The following is a 14,854-nucleotide window of genomic DNA, read 5'->3' as shown; positions in this document are numbered from 1 at the left end:
CTCTACCACCTCAATATGAGTAAAATCTATTTTGTTGGAGTAATCCCAGGGCACACACTGCCTGTGTTTGATTTAGGGATTGTAGAGCTTTGTTTATATGGTTACTAAATAAAGCTTCACCATTGTAAGGCATGCCTAATATTTCAGACTACACCTTTGGTCAAAAGGATGTTGCCTTGAGCCACACTTGTCTCTTCAGGATCGCTGCTCCTGCCATCTGTCTAAACCTTGTGAGGTGCACATCCATTGAGGTGGCAATTTCTGACGACACCCACTCGCCTTCTAGCAAAATTGTTCTTGCCTCCTGTTTCTTGTCTTCTTGCAGGAACTCAAGGAACTGAGTAAGATTCGGCCACATTTGGCAATCGTACCTGCCCAGGTTGTCTAGGACATTGGAAGATCTTATTATGATCGCTGCCATGGCTAAGAATCTTTTTCCGATATTATCCAACTGCCTGCCCTACTTGTTGTGGGGGCTGAGCATGGTTTTTCCGGATTTTCTGATCTCCTCTTTGCTGCCTGTTTTACTACAGAGTCTGGTTTTGGGTAACCTGTCAAGCTGGCTGGTGCATTTTCTGGGGCTTTATAGTTTTTGTCCAGTTCTGGTATCACTGTGGCAGCACTTTTCATGGCCTTGAGGCCCTCACTCCCAATGTAGTCCCCAATCGTTATAGAACGTATTAACTTTTTGTTGTATTCTTTAAAGTTATATAGGAAGCACTCTGTTTGCTCATTGGGAGGTCAAAAAGCTTAGCAGCTCTTTCTATAAGCGCATGGAATCCTCCAATGTAATAAGGTGTCAAACTAGGGTCTGGAGGTGTTGGTGTAGCAGATATGGGGGAACATAGACATGCTAAACATCATCCGCACTAGGTGTTTGATCCTGAGGTATTTCTCCTTCTTCGGGTTCATTGTCATTGTCCCCTGGATCCACATAGTAATCGTGGATAACGAATGATTCTAACTGTCTGGTGTGGGCTATCTTGTCCGGTTACACCCTCAGAGTGGGCTGGTGTGATGGGGGTTCTTTTTGAACCACTCCTGACCACTCTGGTTTAGCAGGTATGTACAACTTAGAGGGAAACCATTGATGATGGTCCTGTTGTATCATGCAAAGGTCCGTTACTAGTGCCATTGGTATTTGCATTGTGGGTTCCTGTAAGTGTTGTACCTTAAACTTATCTTTGTAATCCTAAAATTCCATGAAGTCATCATAGTTTTTGAGTTGCTGCATTCTGTCTCTTAATGAGAAATTACCATGCACATATTGTGACGCTTGCTCATCATCTGATTCCTTGCATTTTACATGAAGTTGGGATGGACTGGGGGCAGCCCCGAATTGACCATCCTCATCCTCCTCATCACCATTTCAAGATGGTGCACTGGTGGTAATGGTGACACCTTGCTATGTGATGTCAATTCTGGTTTTAGGAATGGTTTGTTGATGGTGCAATTGACGACAAGGATGCCTTCTGTTTAAAGGGCATTGTCCTTGCTGTCAGATAAAGTAGCATCAATGGATTTGTCTTTGCTGCATCCATCGGTGGTATCAATTAGGGTAGAGGCAGACTCTTTGTCGATGATGGTATAGTCATTGAAAATCTAGCCGTCAATGAGGTTTTTCTTGACACTACTGTGTAGACAAGGTGGAGGATGCCATTATAGTGGTTTTAACTGTCAACTGAGCCATTGTCCATTTTGTCGATGTTTTGGTTGTCGATGTGCCTGATTTTACTGAGGCAGTGTCTCTGACATCTAAGGAGACTAAAGCCTTTTCAAAAGGTGTTGATGGCTCAGAAGCTGACACCATTCACCCATTTTAAAAAAAATCTTTGCTGTGACTGGCTTCTATTTTTCCACCTTTTTAGGTTCTTTTTTGGTGGCTCAGATGTAGCTTTTTGTGATTTATCTAGTTTATGAGATCCATTAGCCTTTGGGTAGGGTTTGTCATCTCCAGAGTCAGGAGTTTATGAAGCTGTTTTCTTTTGGAGCCATAATATAATAATAATAAAAATAAAGGGGTTTATAAAGCGCCTGGTGACGCCATCCCGGCGTGTCCCCGCGCTGTGGAGAGAGCAGCAGGAGAAAGTGAAGGACCTAGAGGGTGTACAGGTGGGTTTTTAAAAGTTTCCTGAATATTGCTTCAGTCTCTGCTAGTCTGATGTTCATAGGGAGAGAGTTCCAGTTGTTGGCTGCCATCACGCGAAAGGAGCGGCCTCCCATTCTGGCCTTTTTTATCCGGGGGACCTTAAGAAGACCAGTTCCCATAGAGCGGAGTGCTCTATTGGGCTCGTAGGGGATGGCTAGATCCTTCAGGTATTCAGGGGCTTTCTGTGAGGTTATCCTATAACATATTAGGAGCGCTTTGAATAGGATCCTCTTTTTTATGGGAAGCCAATGAAGAGCAGCCAAGGTGGGCTTAGAGGCTACTCTTTTGGGTAACCTGAGGACTAGCCGCGCTGCCGTGTTTTGGAGAACCTGCAGCCTTCTAATGTTCTTTTCTGTTGTCCCTAAAAGTAGCACATTACCGTAATCAATACGGGAGGTGACTAGTGCTTGGGTCATGGTGCGTCTGGCCTCTAAAGGAAGAAGGTCCAGAGTCCGGTTTAGGCTTTGGCTTTCAATGTGTCAGTGTCTTGGCTAACCATGTTCTACAATATTTGTAGTCTTTTGGCTTATGATGGCGGTGCAGGCAGTATAAGCACTCTTTATGAGAGTCGACGGAGAACAACATCATTTTCCCACACGTCATACTGGATCTAAATAAACCTTTCTTTGACCCTTATGGTATGTTGGCCAAATGTGATAAATGTAAAAACAAAATGAAAAGAGTTCACCTGAGATTTAATGTCAAAAGATAGTACCTTGTGAAGAAAAACTAAACCCCCATTTCACAACGTCTGTAGGAAGAAATCTAAGGTGAGAAGTCATTGCACAGGACGGAAGTGTGCAAGCTCTGCTCTGCTTAGTCAGACTTTGGTCTTGTACAAAACGATGCTGCTTGCTACTCAATCCTATAGGAAATTGCAATTATAATAAACCTAGAAGAAAGACTTTTAACACTACTAGTTATAATTACTGTCGGAGTCCCACCTCGACGATGGGGAAGATGCAAGCATGTGAATCTATTAAAGAGATTCAATGCTGGAGAAGTTTTCTTTCTTGATCATAGTGAAATTCTCATGGGCAGATTCAACAGCCTTAATATTTTGTTATGTTTAAATACCACAAGGAAAGGTAGGGTAATACAGTTTAGCTTTCTATTAAAAAGTCTATTATGCTGCCTTTATTAACCTGTGTGGGCATGGGGCAGACCTTCAGAGGGCACTTGGATTATAAATATAATGTTTTCCTTATTTTGAAATAATTCAGCCGACCATTATCTATTGCAACACAGATCATTCTGTTTACTGAAGACATATTACAAATACTATTTTGTTTTGTACCCAGTAGAAATGGCAGGCAGCATAAATAAAACGTTTTCACAGATGTAATACCCTCCCATGCAAGGCTCAAACGGTAATTAATGAGACACACTGCTTTGAATAGTCTGCATTACTCTACAGTGTTTAAACATTAAATAAATTCTCACTACACCTTCTGGTTTACCATGAAGTTCAAGCTGAATGCTGGAAATTGTCATTCTAATGAAACAACTGGGATTAAACAATCACCCACTGGCTCTTGTATGGAGAATTTAGTTTATCACTGAGGGTGTGCACATTTGGAGGAAACATTTGAAAGCATTATTTTTACAGACAGGATAGTGAATACATGAACCAATACCCTCAAGAGAAGTGCTGGAAACAAAAATGGCTATATTCTAAACAAGCATTGGCAATGCCAATTGGTCTCGGCATATTAATGCGTTTAGTTGTGTAGCAGTTACAGCATAGTGACCAGGACAGCAGTAATAACAATATAAGCCGGATAACTGCTACATTAGAGTTAGTAGGCAGTTCTAGCTCTCACAAAATATGACTGTACTCATGAGCCCCAATTGAAAATGTATTTACATAAGTGATTTAATATTTTGCATACTAGAGAACATTTGCCTAGGTGGAAGGGTGATTGCATTAGAAAGTGCACCTAGGTTCTAACACAGCTTTACTTAAAGGCATGTCCACAGCTATTTCCAATAACATATTGAATGCCTATATCAATAAACTGTCCAAGGTCAGTTCCAGATGAGCAGCCATCAATTCTAGTGGCATTCACATCTGCAATTGCTACCATGTAGTCGCAAGAAACATTAATCTGTTCCATGACATTCATTCCACCACAAATCTGCTGTGATCATCTGTTTGCAGCCTTAATAAATTATTGAAGCATCCTTAGCAATCTGTTTTCAGTTTTTCCCAAATGAGAAAGTGTAAGAGGAGAAATAAACCATCCCACTTGTCCCTTCACCTTATGGTCAGTCTGCGAAAATGAGTCTCTTGCAGCGTTGTCACTTGTACTGTCTTACATTTTAGTCACTACCATATTTGATGTAGCTGCACATCAAATGCATCCTTTTTACATTTAGTGAGACACAGCAAATTCCCACCTGATTTAACGCACTGAAAATAGAGTTCTCTACCTTTCTAGTAAACGGCACTGTCTCATGTATTGTATGGAATTTTCAACAGAGATGAAGACATTCAAACATCACTGAACATCTTATCCCTCTACACCGTCCCCCACTCAAGTTCCAATTTACAACACATAAATTAATCCCCAATAGGCACGTGACCTACCTCTCCCCCTTTCCAAAGTAACCTACACTTGCATTTTGCAGATAGACCCGTGACAAGCTGTTATCTATACATGCTCAAAAAAACACAATAATCCTTGGCAGTCTTTGCAGTGAGAATTTCAAGAATGCTTCCATCTGCAGCCAGTGACACCAACCAATGGACATGTTGTCACAAACAATAAACATAATTGATTAAGAATAATAAGATATGTACTTTCCAAAAATCCCAGTCCTGTCCACATGCAGTTAAGATTACCAGTAGCTTTGCTGCTGAGAAACGGATCCACAAGAGTACCCAATAACAATGCCTTGATTTAGCTTTGCTCAATATACTAACACATTGTTAGTGCCTATTTCCTGCAGCTGTATTATTTTCAACACTTCTGTACCCACTATGGGGAGTAATGGGTGTAGTTCTTTATGGGTGATATCCAGTAAAACATCTCTTAAAGAGTTGGTGTTTGGAAATAACTTGGTTATTAAGCTTTCCGTTAAGAGCTCCTTTTCCTTCTTACCAACCCATCATGCTAAGTGAAAGAAAGACTTGTTATTCATGTAAGTCAGTCTTGTAAATCGGTGAGTCATTTAGGGGTGACTGCATCCAGGAGTATCCCAGAGGTACTGTCACAGAGCTTATTCATATCCAACTAAAGGATCGTAATATTATTTGTCCATGGGTCTACCTTGCCTCCGCCAACCTTTTCATCATCCGTGAACAAAGATCTCTCTCTCTATTCTGCAATATTTCTGTTGCACATGTCTGTAGTTTTACGCTGACTTCAAGAAGTACCAGTCCATCCTTCATCAGTCCAGATGACAGGTTGGACCCCCTTACAATGCAGTCTTTAATGCCCTATTTCACCTTACTGCCCTTCCCATGGGCGTAGGAAGTGTGGGGGACGCGGGGGACGTATCCCCCCCAGATTTTCTAGTGGGGGGGACACGGGGGACAAGGGTGGGGGGATGAGGGGACGAAATAACTTGTCCTCTCTCTCCTATTAGTTGCTGGGCCATTGACACGTAAAAATCACTAGTGCTTTGACGTGTCAATGGCCCTGTACTTAACCTGTGTGACTTTACCTTTTGTGTGCTGCAAAGCTCCAGGAATCATTTCACACCTCGTTCTCGCTACCCCGGCTGCCTGCAGTCTGCACTTCAGGACAAAGGGAGAGAAGTCGTTTGTTTATTGCTGTCTGCATCCTGCCCTTCCCCAGCACCGACTTGACCTTATTCACACTACCTACGCAATTCAGTCACTCAAAGGCTACTGTTCTGCTTAAACGTTTATTTTAATCAGTTGAAACTCACCCAGGAACATTAAAACAAATTAGCATTAGTCTAAGCACGCATCTGGGTTACGTTGTGACAGAGGATATTACCACTAATCAAATGGGGTATTACAAAGTATGCAGACACCAAGTAGGTAAGTTTTGAGAAGAAGCCTTTTGCTTATTACTATGATTAATATGAAAATGGAAGAAACGGAGTGCAAAGGAATAATGTTAAATTATTTATTTGAATGCACATCTATGGGATAGGTTGTTGAGTTGGAAAAATAGTTCACTTTAAGTATCCTGATAGCAAGCAATGTGATTTTGTCCAACGGAAAAAAAGCAGAAAGTCGAAGTCATCTCTTGTTTGAAAGTCGTCTTTCATTAATAAAATACCAATTCCACAAATGTAATAATTCATAGCAATAATTTCATGACTTCAAGGGTCCGACTGAAATATAAGGATACACATCTATTTTTTGTACATACCTGCTGAGTTAAAGCATATCAGAGTGCATTGATGTGGCAAAATCAACTTTCCATATTGGTATTTCAAACTTCCTCAATAAAACTAGTCCCATTAATGACCTTCCAGAGCCCACAATAAGCTATGCACCACATCTATATGAACAGGCCAAGCCAGCATTCACTTAGTGCAAGTATTTTCAGGTGCTACCCCAGTCGTCACTGCCATGATTACATAAAACTCTCTTAGCATACATTACCTATACATGTGAGGCATCACAACATACCCAGATAGTTTTAATATCAATTTGCCAGGAACTAAAAACATGATTAAAATGTGAAAAATGTAAATTCCACATTCATAATTGTAGACAATCGAGGGATTCCAGCCTTTTGAGTAGTTGATAGAGCATCAGAATTATCCTACAACTAATCAATGAGCTGCTTTTAGGAGGCGTTCCTGCGCCGGAACACCCCCCTCCTGAGCCAGAACGCCTCCTTCTGACGCAGGGCTTTACAACGTGACGCATCTCCCAGATGCATCACCTTGTAAATATCCCGCACCATGGCGCATCTTTTCCGCCGCCGCTGCATCACAAAAGGGACGCAACAGCGGCGTAAAAGAGGCGCAAGGTGCTTCTAAATCTGCCCCTGAGTGTTTATATCACCTTTTTATAATATGTGGTATTTACCCTGATATTTGTTGCATGCTTTAGTGAAGGGACTGCAATAAAATACTGGGAATGTTTGCATGCATTATTGAAGGGACTGCAATATAAAGTTGGATTTTATACCTGGATAAACTTTTATACTTTTTAATATGTGGCATCTCCGCTAGACTTTTTTTCATAGATAATAATAACAGCCTTTTTTGGCTGTATATGAATTCTAAAAGTAGGTTTTATAACTAAAATTAGGATTCATATTTAGTCGCTATATTTGCTTAAAACACCTAAAAGTAACAATATAGGTTTCAAAATTGGGCTGTTTACTCAATAGCAGGCCTTTTAGTGATTCTATATAGCAGTTATATGTGTGCTTATAATACCAATAAGTAACACCTAAAACCAGTCCAAAATGTTTAACACAGTTTTGGAAACATGAGCCCATTTGATTGGTCTATTTTTCGTTCGGCGCCCATAAGGAGTAAGGAAGTTCTCGATAGGCTGTCAGCAGGCCTTGCAAGGTAAACGCAGGTGTATTTAATTCGCCGGTGCAAGCCGAGACGCCACACAGAGGTGCAGTAGCAGCATATTTCTTTGAGGAAAGGGAGGTAAGAGGCTAAGTTAGAGCGGGTGACTCTGTTTAAGGGTAATGAGACATAGATAATGAGTACGCTAGAGTACCATACGAGCGTTTAGCCAGGAGGTGCTCAGTATTATGGCAAGAAGCTTGTTGGTTCTGGCAAATACGAGGCAGTTTGCATAACTATACGCAAACATTGGTAAAAATTACTTTTGGAGCTAGTTAGTCTCAGTATTTTTATTTGGGGGTTAATGACATATGCAGGTAAATGAGTTGTTTAGTACCACGAAGGGAAGCCTGTTGGTTCTGGAAAGTATGATGCATCTTGCACAATTATACGAAAATACTCACAACAATTGCTGTTGGAGTGAGTATGCCCAGCAAACTCTACTCTCAGACAGGACACCTAACTCCAGGGGTCATTTATCACCTCTTCAAAGAGCCAGTCCAATCCATTTACCTCTGACAAATCAAGGCAGGGCACTAGAGGGCTGAATTGTGGCTTGCAGACAAGAAAATCTTATAACTTCTTGTCTGTACATTTTAGAATAAATTCAACAATACCACATTGTTGCATTTATCATTAACATTCTTCTGAGTCCTTTAATCCTAGTTGTATGGCTTTCCTTTCTCCAGTTATTAATTAATAACCTCTTGCAATGTTAATCTATGGGCCGGGGATCTGCAATGGAAAAATTAACTGGCCAATTTCTCCAATACCAGGGCTTGTTTAAGGATCCGCCTTATACCTACAGGACCCCCACCCCTAGAATACATAGGAAAGACTTTAGGGGTTCTGATTATATCAAAATATTGCAGATCCTCACTTCACAGTGCTCCGAGCACAAAAGCCGTTTTTGGGAAGCACTAAACTACAATGTAGGCAGTGAAATGAGCAATTTCACTAAACCCAGGACATATAACACTCATTTTATAAGCCTTCCTTGTAGATACCTGATCTCTAACCCCTAGGACACCTAGGGGAACCCCTGGGGATACCTAATATGCCCCAACATTGTAGTTTATCAATTTGTAAGTGCCCTAAACCCAAAAGTCAAGATTGGGCACAATTTGCATTTTAAAAGCAGTCCTCCAACACGGGTCTGCTTTTAAACTAACCTCAGGCTACAGCAGTGCACAATTGCAAGAGCAGGAAGGGGTGCTGGCCTCTAAACCACTATGCCCTAATATATACTAGGGACTTAAAGGTAGTTTCAATACCCATGCCCTATTATGTAATAGGAGAGGTCATGTCAATCATGGAGGTACCCTAACCCATAGTGCACCCTAGTGTATGTAGGTGTTTTTACTGTATTTTTAAGTGTCTCTTTCAACATAGCACTAGCCCTGGGCCTGGTTAGTCAGAGGCCAGGGTCAGTCAGAGTCAGGTACCACCAGTACCAGTCAGCAAAAAGTTGGGGAGTGCCCAGGGCACAGATGGCTTTGCAACACTAGAGAAGCGCAAATCCATAATTTAAAACATAACACCATGGTTGGGGGTTCTCTTTAATAATCAGAATGGATTTCCATCCTAATGAACCCATTTTCAAACTTTAGGATAATGAAAGACTGGGTAAAAATCATAACGTTCTAATCTATACCTTGCAGTTTTCATGCAGCTCTTTGATGAAGGGTAATAGCTCACTGTTCAGTGTTAGGATTTTAACTTATAAACTACAAATAGCAAAAGAATCTCTCCGACAAAAGCAGTAACTCACTGACCTATTTACATTATATGTATTTTGTGTTCTGCGTGGTACACGATCTTTGTAGCGGGCATATTACCCCACTGTGGCGACCTTACCATGAGTCAAAACTTCCAGTACTCAGACCTCTGATCTCTCTCAATAAAGATCATTAATTACCGAAGTTATCTTCACATTTTTATAGTTGCCTGAAAATTTCTGGAGACCAGGAATGCAGCAGCAGGTACTTTTCAAGCCATAATGCACTTGCAACCATGACGCCCTCACCCGAAGTCAGCATCCTTTTTTGCTTGGTGCATGAAGATGCAAGATTCATATACATTTTTTTAAACATTTGGTCTGATTACTATGTGAATGTAAACACCAATAAAGCATACATGCAAACTGTGACTACATGCCTGCTTTTCTCAATATTTCACTTCAAAACGATGCAAATGTATTTGTTTAACGGGTGGTGATTTGTATATGGTCAATGGAAAATCCACAAGGTTGTCCCTGTCCCCCCCAGAATTTTAGTGTCTCCTACGCCCCTGGCCCTTCCCTTTCTTAAGGGGAGCGTCACTGGTTAAGTCTAGAGCTTGTGGAAAAGGGGATACCCATGTAATAATAATGTTTTTAGACTAACGGTAGTAACATGTCAATTGCCTCCAACAGTCAGTCTCAACGAACACTTTGGTGCACGCTCTGAAGTCCTACCTGGTATGTCAGCAGTCAAGCCTGAAGGCATGCACAATGGGAGGGAGAGTAAACAAGCAGCGCGGACCGGTGACTGTCCAAGCCTGCCGCCGCTTCGCTGCTTGTGCTGTCTCTGCCTCTCTGAGTGAATCGTCACTGTTTTGTCGTGCATGCATACGATGGCATCACATTTTTTACAGAAAAAACACTGCGTCAACGTCCTCAACTGGACAATAATTGAACAATTGCCATCTGAAAAAGGATTGTTTGAGAAAGAGCAGAGATGTGTGTTCCGCCTGGGAACTAACATTGGTCTCAATGACGAAATACCTTGGGGTGAAATACGCTGAGTCACTGTTGGCCTAAAAGTCTCTAACAATACATAAGCACTTCAATTTACCCATGAATCTGCTGATAAGATCGAGTATATACGTGGGTGGAAACATCTTTAGTCTACCAGTGGTTATAAGTAGTTACCAGTGGTATTACTGCATTCTAAAGTCAGACTAACACCACCCTGAGAGGATACCACAACCCCCATAAGTATTTAAAAACACTCTTATTGGTCCGGAGATATTCTGGTTAATGCATCTAATAGTGTGGAGCCCTTCACAATACAATGTAATCGGTTTTACAGAATTGCAAGAATCCTTGAAAATATAATGTAATTTTCCTTTTCAGAATAGCTATAACCAGACCTTATAAGGCCGCGAATATCATTGAAAGAAGCGCCCCAACTAGATCACATTCGAGTTTGCATAACCGCGCATGCGCATTCACACAGGACATGCTTCGCACATGCTCCGATGTACTAACACTGCATTCAGGAACCGCGCATGCACACATGGTAAGACGCAGCTCCCCTGATCACACGGGAAACAATTTCTGGTGCGCCCCTGTTTGGCCATACTGCTGGACACTTCCGCCCCCTATTAACTAATTTACTGGCAATTAAGGGGAATATATCCAGTATATAAAGACACGGCCCGCTCAGAACCTCAGTTCCAGCGGAGCCGCGTCGAGGGGAGGGAGACTAACCCAGAAAGCAGAAATCGTAAGTAAAATCCTGTACCGAGAGGGTAACTGCAGAACCATGTAAGTAGTACCCCTGAGCCAGACTCTTTTTATCCACAGGTTGCATAGTGGCCCGATTGAACCCCCAAAACGCTAGGAGGCTCATGAGGCAAAACAAGCTCTAATATTAAGTAAGAAACACACTACACAATGTTGTTATCTTTATAAATTTTTTTCCCAGAACACGAAAACCTATGGAACCATATATAGAAGCGTGTGCTTTATGTTTTGTGTATTGTGTGTCTTGTCTCTGTCCTTTTTTTACAGGGGGCACGATCACTATTAGTATGACAATTCTGTCTAGATATCGGCTTCCCACCACTTTCCTATGGTCACATTACCAGTAGAAACGTGAATATCTTTGTAAATAATGATTACAATGCATTATTAGCTTCCAGGTCTTTTCTTACAGCAACGCTGACTGGGCGAAAGACTGCGGAGAAATATTGTGAATTAGGTACAAATAGACCCTTTAGTTCACTTTTCTGTATAATACACTTTTTTAACATATGTGAGTAAGGTGGGGATTTGTGCAACCCCGTCCAGAAGAAGGAGTTTTTAGACTCCGAAACATGTTGACGCACACACGAGGTTAATGTACATCACTATACATTAGTAACCTCACACCACACCCTTTTAACAATCCCAGCCCTGGGGCATATTAAAAAAAAAAAAATTACCCCACGAGCCAGGTATTTTTTAATCATCACCTATCCCATTCCAAACCCCACTACTCACTGACAACCACTACCCTACACACACCACACATAGCCTGTGTATAAGTGCTCCAGCATAGTCGTAGGTAGTAGCACGCCGCATCCCGTAGAGGGGTGCGAAGATCCCGATGATGAAGCATGACACCAAGGGTCCTTTTGGTGTTTGAGGGGTATTTTAAAAAACACTAAGTGCTCCCCTCCATTGTAGGGACCACAATCATTCTTTAGTGGATTCTACTTTGTTTGTGATATACTGACCAGGGAGATCGAATCCACTTCCTTATCTCTCTCCGCCCTTTTTGTTATGAGTACGCATACGATGTAAGTCATGGGAGCATGCGAGACAAAGAGTGCAAATGGAGCCAAAAATCAGAACACAAACAAGCGTTGAAAATGCAATAGGGCTCGTATTTACATGAGGCCTATTGCATTTTTAACATAAGTGCGGTCATTAAAGAAAGCATGAATGGGAAGGGGCAGGGGGGTGGTTGTGGTAAAAAAAATATGGACTGCGGGAGGGAACGAGGACGAGTAAGGAAACAAAACAATTTTTCAAGTAAAGGGGCTGATAGCCTCGGAAGAACAAAACTGACGACATGGCTGTCAGGAGGCGGGACTAAGAAGCCTCGGAAGAACAAAACTGACGACATGGCTGTCAGGAGGCGGGACTAAGAAGCCAATAACCAATCAGAAGGCTGAATTTATGATTGCAGCCAATGAAAATGATGAGCAAAAATTGGGCGGAGTTTCCCCCACTCTACTGTATACAGCATCTCTCTGACGCAACAGCGCATGTGCTGCCTAGTCCGAGACCTAAAAATGGACAGGAACAAAACAATGAACTAATAGCACTGATCAGGCCATGAAAAGACTGGCTACCATTTAGGATAGAGGCATCATCAGTAGCCAGAAAAAAATATTTGGAACAAAGGGCTTGGTGGCCTCTTTATGTATTGATTCTAGTCTCATTAGGCTACAGCAAGATTTTGTTGCACATGAATGCCAACTGACTTCACAGAAGTGGGGCTTTGTAGTATGGGCAACGAAGCACAGCCCATTTGGTAGTTCTGGAAACAAGAGAAATTAAATATGCTTATTATAGACAAAATAAGAGCTGACAGAAGTAGACACAGTTTCATTCCCAGACTGGATTCTAGGAAGGAAATCATGGAAGTAAGCCTTATCGTTACCATTTGCAGAGAGCTGGTATGATTCTGGAGCAATCAAAAATGGCTATCTCAACACCTTTCATAATGCCTTCAAGGCTGGAGATGAAGGAGTTTACTTGATTCCTGAACCTTTCGACTCCCTTCAATATCCCATTGAAAGTTAGAGCTATCTTGTCTCACACAGAATAATAAAATGCGATCTGGAATCCTGGCTCTGGTAATAAGTACAAAAGAAGAGAATGAGTAGGTCATAGAAGCAGGTGAATACAACATATTAAAGAGAAGGATACGAGGGAATTTAGAAACACATGCAAAGGACTAACTAGGCGAAATCAGAAACCGAATGCGCAGCTCAGGCTAGCGAGCAGGATTCCGATCATATGAATTATCTTAATTACTCATCGATTAAAAACAGAAAATAAATAATGGAAACAAATAGCCTATAGCTGAGACAAACTGAAGTTTAATCACCCTGAATCCATGGTAAAAGTTACCGTATTGGCCGGCTGCAGCCTTCACAGAGTCAGCATGCATGCATGCTTGTGTTCTTACTATGAGTGGCTCCACTGTAATATTAATGTTAATATATTTAGTTATATGGGTTCTCGCAGAACCAGTTAAAGGAGCTTGCATCTTCTTCATGATTAAACGTCCAAATAAAACAATGAGGTAGTAAAGCCCCATATGAATTAAACTCATGATTGTATAAATACAAAAGTATGTAATGCCTTTACAAATTCCAAGAATTTACCTTGTTTTCTGATGCAGAACTTTCCCCTCCACTAGTCATAAGTTCCAGGGTCTCTGGAAGATGATCTAATAGAGCATCCAATACCTATCAAAACATGTAGAATGAATAATACATTCACAAAAGGAGCAGCATATACAAACATTGCTGTACAACATGTCTTTAATAGTCATGCATTTCCTGCGCATTTTAGATCTATTACAAAAGTTACAATATGTCAGAGATATATCACAGGCACATTCAGAAAAAATACTATGTGCTTTATTTTTGCAGTACAATATAAATATTGTCATAATCACACAAATATATTTTTCTACGACAGAACTAGATTGAATTTTGGAAAACATCTCAATATACTTATACTATTTTATGCAATACAAAAGTTTATAACATAGAAAGCAAATTCGTATTCACCAATAGCAGCAAAAGTCCCTACCTCTGGGACCATTCTATGGTTGTTAATTTTATCCAGCCCGGGTTTGGTTAATGTCTGTTAATAGTACATCTAGGATGACACCATATTTGCTGTGAGCTTAGCAATGACTAGTCAGTAGGATAATTGGACGCAGGGACACAGGAAAGATTATACCCTGTAAGAATGCCATTTCAATGTTTGTAGCACACATCTAGGATGTTGACATTTACACTTAGGAGCAAAAATAAGGTCCTCTGTAAGATCACTGTAGAATCACCAAGCCTATCTGGACCGAAACTTTGAGTCGTATTCTCTGCTCAAGGTCTTTAAAGGAAGGTAGTAACATTATATAATAGAGATGGTTATAAGATCATTGAGTGCATCACTGATGACAGTTTGAATGACATAGTCGTTTACACTATAGAGTTACTAACAGTACATGTGTGAATGAATAGCATGATAATTACTTAAGCATCGGATGCAAATGTAATCGTGTATGTTGAAAGTTATGTGGTGCACAGTTTACAAATCACTGAGTGAAAATTGTATTGCAAGTTAAACAAGGTAAAGGCGGAGTGCCCCCGATTTGGGGTGCAGAGTTATGATTGAAAGTATGGTACGGCTTAAAGACC

At 41.0% G+C, this 14,854-nt stretch overlaps 1 protein-coding gene across 2 annotated transcripts in view; it reads right to left on the bottom strand.

The window, feature by feature from the left end:
* The window catches only part of PPP4R4 (protein phosphatase 4 regulatory subunit 4), a 1,899,245-nt gene that overhangs the window by 729,386 nt on the left and 1,155,005 nt on the right, over positions 1–14,854 (bottom strand). For both annotated transcript variants that reach the window (XM_086937722.1, XM_086937723.1), the window contains exon 13: positions 13,811–13,894. In XM_086937722.1, coding sequence (XP_086793848.1) covers positions 13,811–13,894 — 84 coding nt within the window. The remainder of the gene's footprint in view (positions 1–13,810; positions 13,895–14,854) is intronic.

Source organism: Lissotriton vulgaris, chromosome 9 (assembly GCF_964263255.1).
Source record: "Lissotriton vulgaris chromosome 9, aLisVul1.2, whole genome shotgun sequence".
In the NCBI taxonomy this organism is placed as follows: Eukaryota; Metazoa; Chordata; class Amphibia; order Caudata; family Salamandridae; genus Lissotriton; species Lissotriton vulgaris.
This window is presented reverse-complemented; position numbering and strand designations above follow the sequence as displayed.